Genomic DNA, 18618 nt, shown 5'->3' on the forward strand with positions numbered 1-18618 from the left:
TGTGTGTGTGTGTGTGTGTGTGTGTGTGTGTGTGTGTGTGTGTATTTGTGCCAGTATTGGGTCTTGATCTTAGTGCCTCACACTTCTCCAGGCTGGCAATCTGTACATTTGAGTCACGTTCACTTCTGGCCTTTTGTTGGCTAAATGAATGGAAAAGTCTTCAGGATACTTTCCAGGCTGACTGGAACCACAATTCTTAGATCTCAGCCTCATGAGTAACTAGAATTACAAATGTGAGCTACTGATGCTCAGCTATCAGATTGTTTCTGAAAGAGATGAACTATGACATAAAAATTTAAAGCAACTTCTGTGTTTTTTTCTGATGCCTATCTTACTGCTCTCTCCTTTGGGATTACTGTATCGCTGACTTATACTTTTTTATATTCTTCTTACATGTGTATATGTCCATTACATTATGCTATCTTTTGTGTTTACATTTTACATGAACAGAATCGTTATTCATACTTTCTGTTTTTATGGCAAAATATACACTGCTTTGGGTTTTGCCTTCTAGTTGAGTTTGAAATATCACACAAATAGATTTTTGAACTTACTTATAGTAATAGTCATCCCTAGGTTGATTAATAATTTAATTGCTCTTTCAGTCTTACATAAGACTTAAATTGACTCCTTTGTTTTTTGTTTAGTTTTGTTTTTGAGGTGCAGCCTTGTGAATAAATGTAGTTCTGTTTCTTCAGTTTTAATACTGGTATTTGTTCCTTTTTTATTTTGGCTATATGAAAATGCATTGGTCCATTTTCCTTTTGATGGACATTGGTGATAGACATTCATGCCCATCTGGTCCATGGTCTTCCTCTAGTCACAGAGTTGCTACAACCATGCTTTTAGGGGACATTCCTGCTTACCTCTACTAGACCTCCTAGCTTTTCTAGGAGTTTACAACCTAGGGTTTATGCACATTCTTCTTCATTGCATTTGCCAAGTCACACTACTAGATGACTGGACCAGCTTCCACTAACATCTGTGAAAGGGGTCTATCCCTCTGTAGTTGTGATTTTACAGTCTTATCTTGCACACAACAGACTTAAAACTGTTCACGAATTTGATGGGTCTGAACTAGTCTCCCACTCTTGTTCAGAACATATTTAATACCGTTTAGATTTTTTCTCTTCTTTATTTTTTTCATACTTGAGCAGTGTCACTATTGGATGAGTCTATATTGTACAATTTTCTCACATAATCCAGGCATTATTTTAGTTATGAAGGTAGATGGTATGGCTTCATCCAGACACCTGGCTCAGAGTTCTGCCTGTTGCTAGGGTTTCTCTGTCTTCTTTCCTTGGTGTTTGAATCTCTGAAACATTATGAAGTATGCCTAGTGCTATCCCTGTGGCTTTTGGATGGCCTCCATGTACTCTTCTACTTGGGTTTTATCTCCAACAGTGCATGTTATAACTTCTTAGAATAAGTGGAAGTGCTACCAGAAGTAGTGAAACTCAGTTGTTATTCCAACAGCACTTGGTATGACTAATATATAAGCACAGGAGTGATTCACTGAATGTGTTGATAGAGAGGAAGATGGGAAGAGATCTTTAGCTACTTTCCAACTTGATTTTTGAAAGGAAAACATAATTGACCTTTGTTTACTATTTTTAAGATATCCCTGCTCTTCACACCAAGGAAATAATTTTTTAATTTTTGGGATAAATTATTATATATATTATAGTAAATACATTATAATTTTGTTTTTAATGAACAGGGCATATTGAAACAAACAATGGAGAATTAGATAAGAATATAAAGATCTATATACTCAAGTATGTAAATTTTTTCATGGGGTATCTTGTTACTAGCAGTGATGTGTGGAATGTGAACGCTATTTGGCTCTCCCTCAACCCCATGCCTACTTGGTCCTTTTCCAGTCACAATGGCCATTTTAATGGAAATGGTCAACCCTTAGAAGGACCTGGAATGTGTATTATTTAGATTTTACTGGACTAGACAAGTGGGATTTGTTTCTTCTACTCCAATTATCAAAAGATTAACCCTTTGCCCTCTTCATTCTGATTGTAACCCGTCAGAGACAAAGGAGTTGTTTGTATAAGATAGTTGAAAAAAAGGAGGCCCCATGCCAAGTAGAATGTTTCTCAGTTGAAGGAGGTAGCAATCATTGCACACATTTTTTTTTCTGTGTTTCAGGCTTCTATAGAGGCTTCTGGTGAGATCGCATTATGCAAGACTGGATTTCCTGAAGATGTTTACAGTGCAGTCTTATCGAAGGATGTTCATGAAGGACAGCCCCTTCTCAATGGTACCATCTTTTAAGATATATTTGTGCATACATTATTGGTGCTTTTGAAATAAACTAGTAATTTAAAAAGACTGTAGATCATCTCTATTGTATAAAGAAGTTTTTCACAATCTCTGTAATGAGACTGTAGGGGCTTTATTTTAGGATTGCAGAAGAGCTCATAAATCTCTCACATACATTATTGAAAGGCTTCTGGTCTTTTGAAAATTTCAGATCTCTTTTTGAGTTTGTAGTAGGTCTTTCATACCACTGTTTTTTTTTTTACTATATTTCTGCATACATTTTACTTAGTTAGAATAATTATTTTTCATTTATCTGATTCTACTAGTTTTTTTAAAATTATCATAAACATCTCCTTAGCATTCCCAATTAATGAAAGGAAATCATTATAATAATACCATTTGATAAAAATATCAAAGTTGAATATTTAAATTATAGCAAACAAATTGAAAAAGTAGTGTTTCAGTTCTGTAGCATGAAATCTATAATTTTGTTATGATATTCCTTGTGGAAATTATTAGATCGCTAACTTAGTTGTAGTATATGTAAATCTTGAAGACTCATTTTCCATGCAAATATGGATCAAGCTCATTATAGTTTTTGAAAACTTATGCCGACAAGTTTAGATAAAATATGAAAATAACCTGGGCACCAAAAGCCATGTTGAAACCACCTTCCTCTAGCTCCAATTGATAACAAATAATATTTTGGTTAGTGCTATTTTTCATGTGCTTATTTATCATTATGCCAAATGTCATTGAAATGTGAAAGCAGGAAGAATTGATTAGTAAGTTATGTTTAAACTATATTTTCCCACAAATCTTGCATAACTCTGAGGCTGTTTTTGAAAGCTGCATTTAGAAAATCTTTATAACCTCAACTAATTAATTTACACAGAGCTCTACCACCATAGCCTTAATTGAAGTATCTCCATAGCACCAGCAAATATTCCTGGTACATTTCTTTAGAATATCATAGAAGACTTTGAAATGTAAATAGCTTCTTAGCTATTAAAGTTCTTTGGCACATCTTACATTTCATTTTAATTTTCTATTTATATTATGATGCCCTTACACCTAGTCTTTCTAAGAGCTGATTTTTAAGATTTTCTTAAAGCTGTCCTTTACTCACTGCGACATTACATGGTATTTTAATGGGGGCCTGAATTGCTACTATCTCTAGAGCAGAATGGTTGACATGGTGGTTTAATTCAAATCATAATATGTCAGTTTTACTTAGCTCAGTGTGAATCTTGAAGTTCTGCATGTTTTTATTTTCTTTACATCTGTGAATTATTAAGTAGCATTCTAAAATTTGTATAGCATGGAGATATTATTTGACTATGTAAAGTGATTTAATTCTACGAAATAATTGAGACAGATAAAAATGTCAGTGGAATTTGTTGCATTTTTGTAAAATGCATTTTTTATGATTTATTTTTAAATGAGTACTGGCTTTCCCTCAAGGCTCACAATTTGTTGGTTACAAATAAGCACATGGCCTGTCACTAGAAGCCATTGATTTAAGATTAATTACTTGGGCATGTTGAATGTTTTTGAAAATAATAGCTTGTTTTCTATTTATTTGATAATACTGCTGACAGCGTAAGTTGGGAATAGTTTTTCTCCAGCATCTTTTTAGTCTAATCTAGACACATAGGATCTTTGTAAAAGTTGCAAATGTGAAAGATTAAAAATATGTTTTTGAAGGGCTGGGAAGGTGGCTCAGTGGTAGAGCGCTTGCCTTGCATGCCTGAGGCCCTGGGTTCGATTCCTCAGCACCACATCAGCAAAAAGAAAAAAGCTGAAAGTGGCGCTGTGGCTCAAGTGGTAGAGCACTAGCCTTGAGCTGAAGAGCTGAGGGACAGCACCCAGGCCCAGAGTTCAGGCCCCACGACCGGACCCAAAAAAAAAAAATGTTTTTGAGGCCAGGTGCTGGCAGCTCATGCCTGTAATCCTAGCTACTCAGGAGGCTGATATCTGAGGATCATGGTTCAAAGCCAGCCCAGGCAGGAAAGTCCATGAGACTCTTATTTCCAATTAACCACCAGAAAACCAGAAGTGGGTCAAGTGGTAGAGCGCTTGTTTTGAGCTGCAGAGCTGAGGGACAGCACCCAGACCCAGAGTTCAAGCCCCACGACCACCAAAAGAAAAAAAAAAGTGTATAACTACCACTGAGAACAAAGTGTATGATACATAATCTTACAGAATTTTCCACTCGTGATATTATTACTTTTTACTTTTTTTCTTCTCAGAGGATATTAAAAAAACACCAGCATGTGACAGCTTATAGCATACTGCTTAAAAATATTGTTTAACATATAATTTTTATTTGTGTATGAATCCCAAGTATGTAGATGGATCTATGTAAAAGATGTACAATTATTATGAGGTTTACCTTTGTTAAGTAAGTTTGATCATTGTAGAATTGAAAATTATAGAACTACACAGAGAAAAAAATAAAGTAACTTCAATCTCAAAGAAAATATTGATTAGTAGAAAAAAAAGTTTTGAAAGGAAGAAAATTTCTCGTGCTTTTGTGAGTACCATCATCCTTCTTTCCAAGAGTGTTCTCACAAGTTAATATTTCTTACAGAGAATTTGTCCCTCAAAATAATTATATGCTTTATCTTTCATCTGGATTTTGGAGATTTTAGTAGTATAGTCATCTCTATACATAAAAGACAAATAGCTTGCCATAATTAATTTTTATGACCTTTGTGTCCTATATTCATTTGGATCCATGGAATAGGCAAGAAGACTGATTACTTTTGCCATGGCTCAGTTTGCTATAGGGTTTAAGGAAAAAGTAATTGCCCAGAAGAGGTACATCACAATCCTTGAGGCCTTTGCTTTATGGTTTATTCTGCCATCTAAGCTTGACCTTAGAGTCATTACTATTTAATTTCATAATTTTTTCTTGTTTTCTCTATGCTCTGCTGAAAACATTACTTTTTAAATATTGTGGCATATATGGGTTTGCCTTTTATTTTTTAAGGATCAATTTTAGTATTCTTGGACAATCATTTTAGGTTGTGCTTTTCTGATTTGTTTTTTAAAATGTAAATCATAACTCCTCACGCTTGCCATTTCTTTTAATTCCCCATGGATGACATAGAGGGAGAAAAGGACAATGTCTTGCTAATATATATATATAGTGTGGTTTCATGAGATATAGCCAGCATGTTAAACCATGTACTAAAGTTTCATTTTTGATACATCCAGGAGTATGAATGCTAATCAGTTTTCAAACAGTTGAGTAAACATCGCTTTGAATGTGCTTGACAGTACTAAGCTTGAAGATCTAAGGTGATAATACTCATGATAGAAAGGCTATGGAGAAAAAATTATGAAGTATGCACACTAGCCATTCATTCAGGAGCAGCCAGTCTTCTTCTATCCTCCTGTTAATTTTTGGTTGTCATGGATTTTGTATAAATAACATAGCACACCTAAAGAACCATTCATCTCCTTCTAGATTATCTTCTGTTTCTTTCAATCATACTTTTGTGAAATCATAAAAAGGCAAATATATTTTACGATCAATCTTACTTCTCATGCTTTATCATGTGAACACTTCTACTTGTTGAAGATACTCTAGCATTTTTTTAAATGGCTAAACAGACCCATGTTCTATTTTGTTAGCCAAACCAGACTTTGCTTAACTGTGTCTCTATTTTTGAACATACAGGTTGTTTCCAATTTTTCTCTCTTATATATAGCGCTGCTATGGAGATTCTTTTTAGAGAAATTTTATTTTTCTTAAGGGACATTTTCTTTGGGAATTTATTTTTGGAAGTAGAATTACTAGGTCAAAAGGGATACAGTGTTGGATAACTGTCTTAAGCATTTAATTTTTTTAAAATTAATTTTATAGGACCCTTCTTTACAAGAGTAAGAATATGTTCTTTTCAGGGTACTTATAAATAATTTTATAATGTTTTCTAGTTTTTGTTGCTAACTGTCTTTGAAAAATATTTCTTTTGTTATGTTACAGAATGTATGTGTTTGTCTTATAAGTTAGAATTGATTCTATTGTGTTTAGGTCATCATTTTTACCTTGCATTTTTCTATTCTGTTTTCAAAGCATTTATTGCTAAGCCCTTCATTTTACAGACAAGCAAATTAGAGCTCAGAGAGATTATAGGCTTTTTCCCATGATTATATAGCTCTTTGGACTGTTAGATGCAACCCTGGAATTAGAACTCAGGCTTCCAAATAATTAATCTAGCTCTGGTGATACAGATGTACAGATGATCACACACAAATACACACACACACACACACACACACACACACACACACACACACACACACCAGACATACAGACAGATGATCACACACACACACACACACACACACACACACACACACACACACACACACACACACACACACACACACACACACACACACACACACACACACACACACACACCAGACATACAGACAAACATATTCAGAGAGAGAGAAGAATGAAGGCTGAAGGGAGCTAGTCTTAAGTCTCAGTTGTATTGTGGCAACTTTATTTTTAGAGTTGTTGTTTTCCCAGACCCCTCCCTCCTGCCCCGCCAAGTTAGGACTATGGTGTTAGCACTGCTAGACATGTTTTGGGACTATTAGACTAAAAATAAAACACCTCTTCTAGTTATAAATATATTTTTAATATTTTCACTCATCATTTTGTACATACTGTCATAAACAGAAAAATATAGGTCTTTGGAAGATATTTAGTCTGTAATATTATACTTATACTCCACTCAAAAGGGAAAAATACTTTTGGGTAGCACATTACTTGAAAATGAAATAACCACAATCATAAGCTTCCGTTCTTTTGCCAACAGTGTACCTGAGATTCTGAAATCACAACCACTCTATGACGTTGATTTTGGTCTGCTTTTCCTGTGGAAGTCATGAGTTATATTCTTGAGTGTTTTTCTTTGGTTGTCTGAATGCTTAGACATTTCACTAAGTAAATTCCTCCAGATCTGGTCAGCATAAATAGCAACCAGCAATTACCATGAATATTTTCAGTAATCCATTCATATTCACCACCTCCGGGCAGCACATGATGATTATTTTCAACTAGATGAAATTTGATTTAGATTAGTTTGCTTACTCATTGGGCTTGTCTGCTTTATATGTGAGCTACAATCTTGGAGTGTTCTTATTGGTCTAGTAGAATGTATTTTACGGCTGTACTAATTTTAACAATAGGATTATGTACCTTTGTATGACATATATTACTCAACTATAAAAGAGACCTATTTCTGTAATCTGCTATGAAACTGAGGCTTTTGGTATTTCTTTTTAATGGTAAATTTTTGTTGCTAGTACTGGTGTATAAATACTTTAAAATATTTGAGAGATGAATTTGTAAAATCAGGCAGGCTTTAGAGATTCATTGATTTTCCATTGATTATGGAAAATAGTATCAGCACAGTGATTGAGTTGTTGGATCTTGGTGTGAAACTAAGGAGGAACAAATGAAATTCAGCCAGGAACATTCTCATGGGTGACTCTTTCATATGTGATAGGTGATAGGATTTGTTTTTGTTGTTGTTGTTTAATTTTGTTCACCAGTACCAGAGTTTGAACTCAGGCCTTCACACAAACTTGACTTGCTCACTAAGTAGTTCTCTCTATTCCTTGAACAATGTCCCCAGCTCAGCTTTCTGCTGGATATTTTTGAGATTAAGTGTGTAAAGCATACCTGGAGAGTGCTGGCCTGTAATCTTAGCTACTCAGGAGGCTGAGATTTGAGGATCACGGTTTACAGCCAGCCCAGGCAGGAAAGTCTGTGAGACTTATCTCCAGTTAACCACCAGAAAACAGGAAAGTGGCACTGTGGCTCAAGTGGTAGGGTGCTGCCCTTGAGCTGAAGAGCTGAGGGACAGTGCTCAGGCCCAGAGTTCAAGCCACACAACCAACCACAACCAACCCCTTCCCCCCCCCAAAAAAAAAAAAAGATTGTAAGGTATTCTTCTGCTCCGGCTGCCTTCGAATTGTGACCTCCAGGTCTCACTCAGTTTACTGAGTAGCTGTTATTGAACACATGAGCCAAAGGCTCCTGGTAATTTTTTTAAAATTAAATTTACTTTATTGTTAGTATAGAGGTGAGGTACAGAGGGATTACAATTACATGAGTCAGGTATTGAGTACCTTTGTTTTCGTATGGTGTCTTCTGTTCTTTCAGTCTCTTCCAGTTCTTCCCTCTTGTTTCTACCCACAAGTTGTATAGTTCACTTTCATCAATGTCCAGTGCGTACCACTATTGTACTTTTTGCCCCTTTCTTTTTAAACTGTTTAATAAGCTCAAGAAAAGAATCAAGAACTTTCATCCTTACTTTTATTGTAATTGTGTGTAGACTTTAATACTTGGACATTTTTTTTAGGCTTTTAGGAGGCATTTTGTGTCAACTCTGTGCTATAACTGACATCAGCAAGTCTGATTGTCCCATTCTTCTTATGGTCTTTTGTCAGTGATTACCAGACTCCAGTAATTTGGGATAGTGAAGGTTTGTTTTTTCGTCACCTTATACCCAGAAGATATGTGTTAAAGCCTCTCAAGGTTCTACATCTATATCCTTACAAGCACCAGCAAGGAGACAAATAAGTATTTGAAATCTGGCCTTATTCTCTCTGCCATCTTAATCTGTATGGTCAGCATCTAGCATGGGCAAGAAAGTAAACACCAGGCATAAGTTCAATACATTATATGTTAGATAGTATGAGGAAAATCAAAGCAGAGAAGGGAGAGGGGAGAATAGTTGCTTCTGAAGTTTCATTAGGGAGGTCAAGGGAGGCTCACTTCATAGATAACAATTGAGTAAAAACTGTTGTTGGTGTTGTTCAAGGGCTGTAGATATATTGGGGTGTGGGCATCGCAAATAGATCAAACAGCCAGTGCAAGGGCCCTGAGGAAGGATTATGTCTACAGTGTTGAATGGGCAGCAGTGAGCTCAGGACTAGAGTGGAGAAAAAGAGGGGAGGAGGGCAGATAAGGTCAGAGCAGTAATGGGCTACTTTGTGTGGTGCATTGTAGACCATTCTAAGGACTTTGGCTTTGACTATGAGGAGGTAAAGAACTATTGAAGGGCTTTCAGCAGAGGAAGGACATGATCTGACTTTAAAAGCAGGGTCTGACTGGCTGTTAGAGAAAAAGATCAGGAAGAAGGCTGGTAAGGACCTAGGTGGGAGAAAGTGGAGATGTGTCACATCAGTAGTGAGGTAAGAGGAAAGAATTGAGTTTTGAATTTTAAAAATTAGGTAAGTGAAATTTATAAAATATAAAATTAACTACTTTAAATCGAACAGTATACATGCACTTATTATTTTCAAAGTGCTGTATAACTGTACTTCTATCCAGTTCCAGGCACATCCCTTATTATCAAAGAAAAGCCCTTGAACCAGTAAGCACTTGCTCCCTATCCATCTTCTTGCTTCACAAGATTTGGGTCTGGCTGCTTTCCCTTAATGTGATCTAATTTGTGTCAGTACCTCATCTTTTTGGGGATTAATAATATTCAGTTAAATGCATGCATACACACATATGTGTGTCTATGCATATGCCAAACTTTTATTTATTGTTGATGTACATTTAAGTACATTTTCATCTCTGTGCTATAGTGGATAGTACAGTATATGTACTTCTTATGAGTACATATTTTCACATTGTTTTGGGTATAGACCCAGGAGTGGAATTAAGAGGTTTTGTAGTAAAGCTGTGTTTTACTTTTGGAGGACTTACCAGATTATATGCTATAGAAGCCAAAGAGCCATTTTTCTATTCTACCTAGCAAGTACAGGGCTACATTTCATGCACAGCTTTGCCATCACTTACTATTTTGCATTCATGTCCATGGTCATCATACTTATATGTGTGTGTGTGTGTGTGTGTGTGTGTGTGTGTGTGTGTGTGTGTGTGTGTGTGTGAAATTTTTGCATTTCTTAAATGACTACTGATGTCTGTGTTTTCATGTGTATCATATATCTTTTGGGGAGAGAGTCATTGAAATTCTTTGTTCATTTTTATTTAGTTGTCTTTTGTTTTTCTGTACTAAGACTATTTCATATATTCTGGATACATTTTTCAGATATGTGATTTATAATTGTTTTCTGTTAATCTGTAGATTTGTTATCTTAGTCTGTTTGGGCTACGATGACAAAATATTAAAGGTTGGGTGGCTTATCAACAGTGGAAGGTGCTTTCTCACAGTTTGAGAGGCTGGGAACCTAAAAGTGTGGGCAAATTTGGTGTCTGATAATGTTCATTTTCCTCACAAAGCCCATCTTCTTTTTGCTGGCACAGTGGTAAGTAATATGTCTGGAGCCTCTTATAAAGCGTACCATTCATGTTAAGATAGGGTACTATTCATTTAATCACTTTCTAAGAGTCTTATCACACTGGTGGTTAGAATTTTAGCATATGAGTTTTGAGGGCAATATAAATAAATATTTAGGACATAGAGAATTCTTTTGTACTTTATTTAAAAGTCATGTTGATATATGTTGTTTATTCATAAATATATCTTGAGGATTAACATCCACCATTTGTACCTTTTTAATGATGTCCTTTGATACACAAAAGTTGTAATCTATATTTCTGTTGTTTGTTTTAGATTTGGTATTGCTTTAAGAATCCTTCATAGAACTTCAGGCTATGATTTGCCTCTGTTTTATTCTAATAATTTTGTAACTAAAGAACACTTTCATATTAGTTATTGATCTGTTTTTTATTTTGTGTATGGTGTTAGATAGAGGTCTCACTTTGTTTTCAATATATGCTTCAAGATAAAGCTGACAGGATATGATGAATTGGTTATATGTATGTGTGAAAAAAAATTCAAGGTTGAACTTATGCTGCCTATTTGAAAACTGGTAAGGTTGTTTCTCCTTATGTTAGAGAAGACCAGGAGCTCAATTTGAATCTGTTGAATTGAAGATGTGAGATATCAGGGAGACAATGACATGTGAGTCAGTTTCATCGAAGAAGACCAAGCTACAGAGAAGATAGAACCAGGTATATACAGTGTAGCTAAAGCATGGCATAGAGTGGAATCATTAAAGAGCTAATTTGAGGAGAAACGAAGGAAGGAAGAGACAGTTTTGATATCAAGGCTTTAAGGATTCTAGTTCTTATTCATAGATGAATAAGAACATGAGACTGGGGGAGATAGGAGAGGTGCTGTATGGGGTGATGTCTTAGATAATACATAAAGAACAGTGCATTCATCCTTAAGGGAGGTCAACTCACATGAGCACTGAGAATCTACCCAGTGGATTCAGCACGATGGAGTTACTGTATCTCTGATAGAAAGTCTCAGGGACAAGGATACAAAAGCTTGATTTTTGTGTATATGAGGGAAGTTGAACACAGATTAAATTTTCCATTTTAAAAAAAAAAGATAAATTGAGTAGGAGAGTATGTTTAGATGACCAGGAAGAAAAATCTAGCAGGCAAAGTTGGGGAGGCATGGTACAGAAGAGAGCAGACAAATGCAGTATGGAGTAGGCTAAAGAAGTGAGATGAGCTGTGATTCAAACCACACATGGGGTATGTACCTGGATTTACAATCCACTGTGCCATGTTTTGTTGCGTTAATCCTCAAGAAGTTAAGTGTCTTTAATTCGACTGTTTTTTGTCAGCAGACTTTCTCTACAGAAATGGCAGAGAGGATGAAAATGAAACCCTTATAGTGTTTGCTGTTTCACTGCTGTACCATCCTGGACAGATGGCTATCCATTCTCTGCAGGAATACTAGTGCCACTTGCTTTCCCAAAATGGGGAGGAGATATCTCTCTTTCCAAGCCTTCTCTATCCTTGGAGAATGTTATCAGTAAAAAAGTGACTTCGTAAAGAGATTCACTGAAGCATATGTTTTAGAAATTTTTATCCATTGGTGCTTTTGGCACCACATAGAACGACTGCAGTCCCTTATGCTCTGATGATTTCCTTCACTATTTGTTCATTTCAGCAAGTATTGCTGAACACTTGCCCTGTGCACACCTGTGTCAAAGACATAGGCAATAATGGTCAACAGACCAGGACAGAACCCTGGAGAAGGAACTTTTTGGTAGATATCCTTCAGATACCTCAACCTAATTTCCTGGGTTCCTTTAATTTGATTTCTGAGCTGCACATTCATTCCTCTTAACAGAGGAAAGTGAGTTTCCCCACATAACTGAACTTAATATCTCATCCCCTAGTGTGTACCACCAGCATCCCTCTTGCCTTTGATGTGAATGCAGCACTTTCAGCTCTAGGTGGAATTGGCATTATTTATGGCTGCATTGTTCTGTTTGCTCCTGCTAAGGTTGTAGTTAACTAAAACTCCTGGGTGCTTTTCAGACACACTGCTTATCATCTTGCACTTGTAAAATTGATTTTTATACACAAATGTTAGACCTGTAGGTTGAGGTTTTGTTAAAGACCTTAGCTTCAAAATACTCTGCAAAAATCTATTAGCAACCAAATACACAGCAACCCTAGGAAACAACATCAGTATTTTGAATCCTCTGTGAAATTCATGGAGTAAAATATTTCTCTCTCTCTCTCTCTCTCTCTCTCTCTCTCTCTCTCTCTCTCTCTCTCTCTCTCTCTCTCTCTCTCTCTCTCTCTCTCTCTCCTGTTTCTCTCCCACACATACACACACATGCACACATTTACACATCAGAGAGTCTCACAAATTTCACATATTTTCTTTGAATCATTTAATGATTCAATCATTAAGTTCCCTACAGAAGATTCCAGACACATGTAAAAACTATATTTGAATTTTGGACCATGATTTTCTTAAAATAGTTTTCTTAATGCCAGGCAATGGAGAGAGTGCAGATATATAAAGTCATAAGTAATAGGGAGTTGTGTTATCACTGTATCATTACAGTTACGTCTACTTAAGATCACTACTGAAACATGAATTTCATTAAAACATTTTTAATATAGAACTTATTAATGTTGAAAGAAATGCAGATGTTAAATAAAAAGTTATGAGATTACAGTGTGCTGAGTGATTAAACAGAGGAAATGGTTTCTTCAGATCTTTGTTGTATCTCTGCCCTAAGTACTACTGACTTCTGGTTTCATGTGAAGTTTGAGGCAGAAAGAAAACTTAAGAAATCCACCGCTGTGAAAGTCTTGATGTTCTCATTCCTAGCTGACTTGCCTTCCTCTTCCCATCTTCAAGGAGTTTTTAATATACATTTTTCATTGAAAATCCAGGATTTTTCATTATATATAACAGGAGAAATTGGGGGAAAATATTCCTAAATTTACTTTTTTAAATTTTGTTTTATTGTAAAAATGCTGTACAAAAGAGGTTAGTTACATGAGTAAGGCAATGAGTATGTTTCTTGTCCAGCATTGTTACCCCTTCCCTTGTTGTTCTCCCAGTATCCCTTCTTTCTCCTATCTCCCTTACTTCTCCCTTCCCCGACCTGAAGTTGTAAAGTTCATTTCTAATATACTCTCTTGTGAGTATCCTTGTTGCAATGGGTCATCCTGTGTCCTTGTTTCAGCATTTTGTTATTTCCTTTCCCCTCTCTGAGTTAGACAAGTGTATATACAAGATGCAGGGTACCACAGTTAAGTACAGTGACAACAGGAGATATACCATAGGGGGAAGAACATATGAAGGAAATAAAAAAAATCACATAGTACATTAACAACAACAACAAAAAAGACCTCTTGTGTCTATATCATGGGGTTAATTTAACTTACCATCATCTTATATGGTCATGTATACATAGCTTTTGAGCTTTTCTACCTATCTGATAAAATTATCCTAGATGTATAGTAATTATTGCAAATGAGGGAAACCATGGGGCCTATATTTTTGGGGGTATGAATTTCATTTTTTAACAAAGTAATAAAAGTTGCCTATTTTCAAGAGTCATGTATCTTACTAAAAAGTGTGAATTTCTGTTAGTGGATTTTATGTCAATAGATGGTTATTCTATAACCAAATAGAACAAAGAAATAGGCCAGGGGCTGGGAAGGTGGCTCAGTGGTAGAGTGCTTGCCTTGCATGCATGAGGCCCTGGGTTCAATTCTCAGCACCACATAAGCAAAAAAGAAAAAAGCCGGAAGTGGCGCTGTGGCTTAAGTGGTAGAGCGCTAGCCTTGAGCTGAAGAGCTGAGGGACAGCGCCCAGGCCCAGAGTTCAGGCCCCACGACCGGGGCACCCCCCCCCAAAAAAATAGGCCAAAATCCTTAACATGTTTATTGATGTGAGCACATTTTGTGAGGCTGGACTTCAGTATCTTTATGTTTTACCTGTACCTCTATTGAAGCCAAAGCTCTCTTCTTTAATTGTTCATTGTTGAATCTCACAGATTGTTCTAGATGGAATTTTGCCTTAGAAGGGGAAAGTTGCTTGCAAATTTTCCTCTTTCAGTATGGATAAGGTGCCCTTTATGGATGATGTATTTTGCTGTTATTTTGGGGGGAAATGTCTCTTACGCTTCTTTCCATGTGGAATTGTATTTAATGCTAACATCCATACTCTGTTGTATCAAGAATGAAATTGAGAATGTCAGCCACTTCTGAAGATTGTGAGCATTTACACTTGGGCATGTCTCTCTGTGTGTCTCTCCAGAAGCCAGCCACTCTTTGTGGCAACACGTCACTTGTCCTGTGCTTTTTATTAGCAAAAGGAAGTTTCCTTCAACAAATGTACTCATTAGATGTTTTTATTCTAGTACCTCTTATATTTACTGCTACAAGATTCTGCCATGTTCCTGTGCATTTTTTCCAGTTCACTTTTTTTCGGTGACTGTATAAAAGTAAAGAAAATGGCTCTGAAAATTCTCTTGTTTGAATGTTTTTAAATGCAAAAGCACTCAGCAGCTTATTAAAATGTCACTACCTAGGCTCCACTTTAAACTTGAGGTCTGTATGTATGTCTGCATGCATTCAAGTGAATTACAAGTGATTCTGATAAATGTGGTTTTTCATCACACATATATTTGGCTTTAGTGTGTGTTTTCATAATAGAAAAACAGGTCATGTTCAATTCTGTATGTAAACAGTCAAACCATATTAGTTCAGATGGATATCTAGGGGTGTTTGTGAAAGCTACACACTGTCTTTTGCCTTTTTATGTAGAAGCCTACTTCTTGTCTTTGTTTGGACAGATATTGCTAGTATCTTAAATAGAGGTTGAAAAAAATCTAATTCAAGTTATCAATGCAACAGATCCTATCTTGAACACACTATTATTATATTTTTGTTTGCTTTAAAGCATCTGGATATTTATTTCAGCAGATGCTCAAATAGAGTAACAAATTTTAATAAAAATAACGGTAAGTAAATACAAACTAGGGTTCTTTGCTTACCTGATAATAGTAATAAAATAAAAACTGTACTAAAAGAAAATGTCCCATAAGCTCTACTTCTCATTTTGTTCCTTAGAGCTGAGAGCTCCTCCTTCCTGGCCACTTGACTTATCTGCTGAGCCTGTGGTCTGAGCATCAGTTTTCCTGAAGCGGGGAAGCAATTTGGCTTTTTTGTGATCTCATCTGCCCTTCCTGGTATTCTCCTTTCATCTCCACACTTGGCTTTAGTTGGTAGTTTTTGGATTCTGTTTTCAAATCCTACAAATCAGGCTAGTTCATTATTACTTTGACTTTTGTTTCAAAAGTTATCTTTACATTTAGCATTTTCAAATTCAGTATGCGATAAGAATTTAAGAAACTATTGATCATAAGGAAGTTTCAAGGGACTAGAAAGTATTTGTGTTCTATATATTTATTAAAAATATCTTTTTTCTGCTGTTTATGAGGAAGTCACTGTCATTGCCTTGGAAAATGTCAGTGTTTAGCTAACACTGATTAAATTGTGGTAGTGGGCAAAGAGTAATTGTTTGTGGCAGTCATTTGATCTATAAATGTTTTCTTAAAGAATTTCTACATTTAAAGGACAAAAAATAACGGGGCACATCAATGATAAGATCAGCAAAAAATGTTCATAGAGTTGAGTATTTGTTCTCCTAATTTCTTTGTAAAACTAATTCTGAAAATTCACTGTATGCATATATGTAAATATATGTAATTATTTTTTCAGGTGAGTCAATTAGATCTGCTGTGGCATCTTTCATTGACTTGGCATCTATTCTGTTCATGCTAAAGACACATTTATTAAAGGATTTTGTTGCATTTATGCTGTAGAAAATAATCTTATGGGGTAATCACATATTAATTCTCAAAGTCACAAATTCTCAAATATGGTGTTCTTTATTAATCATTTACAAATTAACAAATTAACAGATATCATCAATTTGCAACCCATGTTATTGATCTATCCTCCTAGGTTTTGTATTTTATATTAAATATCCTGATTGTTTAAATCATCTCAAGTAATAATTTCTTATTTCCCAACAATCATTAAAATAACTAAGAATAGATTTGTCCTTTTCTTAGTTATTGACATACGATGTTTGCTAGTGAGGCATGGACATTTCATTAAAGCCACATCAAAATTTGTGAGAATCATGATACTTGCATTCAGAGTGGTTATTTGTAAACAAATTATAGTTTCACAATGTTTTCTGTGTTTTGAATAATTTTATAAATTTTACTTCGGATGTCCTCAATTCTGTGAGTCATATGAAACTATGCTGAGTCCATTGGATTGGCATGATGTTGTAAGAAGTATAAATGCAGACTGTGGTCTGGGAATGTGCTCTGATTTCTGTTTATCATAAATGGCCCTTTCCCTACTACCCATGACATCAGTATTTCTCAGTAAGTATACTTCTGATAGAGCATTTTGGGCACATTCCACTTTCTCATGTCCCACATGCCAGTACTCACTTACTTGGCAAGGATTTGCCATCTATGTTGCCAGTCACAGTGCAAAGTCATTTTCCCATCTGTTTCTCAAGAATGATCCTAAAACCTTGCTTGGTTTTGTTGAAATGGCAGTGAGTGCTCTTAAGGTTCTTCTGTGGTCCTTGCTCTTACTATTCCACCTTTATTAGCAAGTCTGTGTTCTCAGCAAGTCCAGGTTCTGTTTTGAGGGCAGGGTCAGCTATCTTTCTAACATGCTTTAAGACATCAGTGATGGATTGGGAAGGTGGCTCAGTGGTACCGTGCTTGCCTTGCATGCATGAGGCCCTGGGTTTGATTCCTCAGCACCACATAAGCAGAAAAAGCCGGAAGTGGTACTGTGGCTCAAGTGGTAGAGCGCTAGCCTTGAGCTGAAGAGCTGAGGGACAGCGTCCAGGCCCAGAGTTCAGGCCCCACTACCACCAAAAAAAAAAGACATCAATGTTTTCATCTTAAAAACACAGTAATTTATTTCTATGGCAGGGACTAGAAGACATGCAGCAGCTCAGCTTTGTTGACATCAACTTATTTGTTTCTCCCAGAATATCTGTTAAGTAAAGATCTAGAACAGAAAAGCACAAGAAAACTACAAAAATTTCATATAAGCCCAGCAAGGGATTTCATAGCTCAGTAATATTGTTAATAATAGATTTATTTTTCAGTCCTGAGGCTTGAACTCAGGCCCTGGGCACTATCCCTGAGCTCTTCAGCTCAAGACTAGTGCTCTACCACTTTGAGCCACAGCACCACTTCTGGTTTTCGAGTGGTTAATGGGAAATAAGAGTCTTATGGGCATTCCTGCCCTGGCTGGCTTTGAACCACTATCCTCAGATCTCACCCTCCTGAGTAGCATGGATTACAGGCATGAGCCACTGGTACCTGGCTAATAGATTTTACTTACCAATTACATGTGCTGTGTTTTTAATAGGAATTAGCTCAAGTCTTTAAAGGTTTTGAGGAATGTTATTCTGGTTCAGATGACTGCAGAACCTGGAAATGCTGGTGCTGCTATTGATACATAACATATTGCTATTATTTGACTTTTATATAAATATATATAATTGGAATTTTGGAAACTTTAGCTGTCCTGTCAACTTTGGAAAAAGTATCCCAGTTTACTGTGCTGAGTTGGCATTGTACAGAAATCAACAGCCATATTGGCCTAAAAATGTTAAACATTTTTTTTCCATTTGTACAGGGGTAATTGCACTGTATTAAATCTCAAGATCTTATCTACCTGAGTTTGATTACAGAAATGGATAATAAAAAATGTTCATCTGTGTTGCAGATACAAACAATTTTAAAGTTAATTCAAATATAAACAGTTTTAAAGTTACCAAAGGCATATGGTTATTGAAGGTGGTACTTGGATTTAAAATGAAGCATGTGGAGTTTCTATGCCTGAGTTTCATTTTTGTTTTTGATTTTGATTTTTAGATGGTGTCTTTATGTAGCCCAGGTTAGCCTTGAACCAGTAATTGTCTAGCCTTAATCTCCCTATGTGTTACTACTGCTGAC

General features: G+C 35.9%; 1 protein-coding gene across 1 annotated transcript in view; it reads left to right on the forward strand.

The window, feature by feature from the left end:
- The window catches only part of Cdh2 (cadherin 2), a 227472-nt gene that overhangs the window by 28161 nt on the left and 180693 nt on the right, over window positions 1–18618 (forward strand). The window contains exon 2 of the mRNA XM_070029401.1: window positions 2161–2272. Within this exon, the coding sequence (XP_069885502.1) occupies window positions 2161–2272 (112 nt within the window). The remainder of the gene's footprint in view (window positions 1–2160; window positions 2273–18618) is intronic.

Source organism: Dipodomys merriami, unplaced genomic scaffold, assembly GCF_024711535.1.
Source record: "Dipodomys merriami isolate MVZ:Mamm:240054 unplaced genomic scaffold, mDipMer1.0.p SCAF_2, whole genome shotgun sequence".
Lineage (NCBI taxonomy): Eukaryota > Metazoa > Chordata > Mammalia > Rodentia > Heteromyidae > Dipodomys > Dipodomys merriami.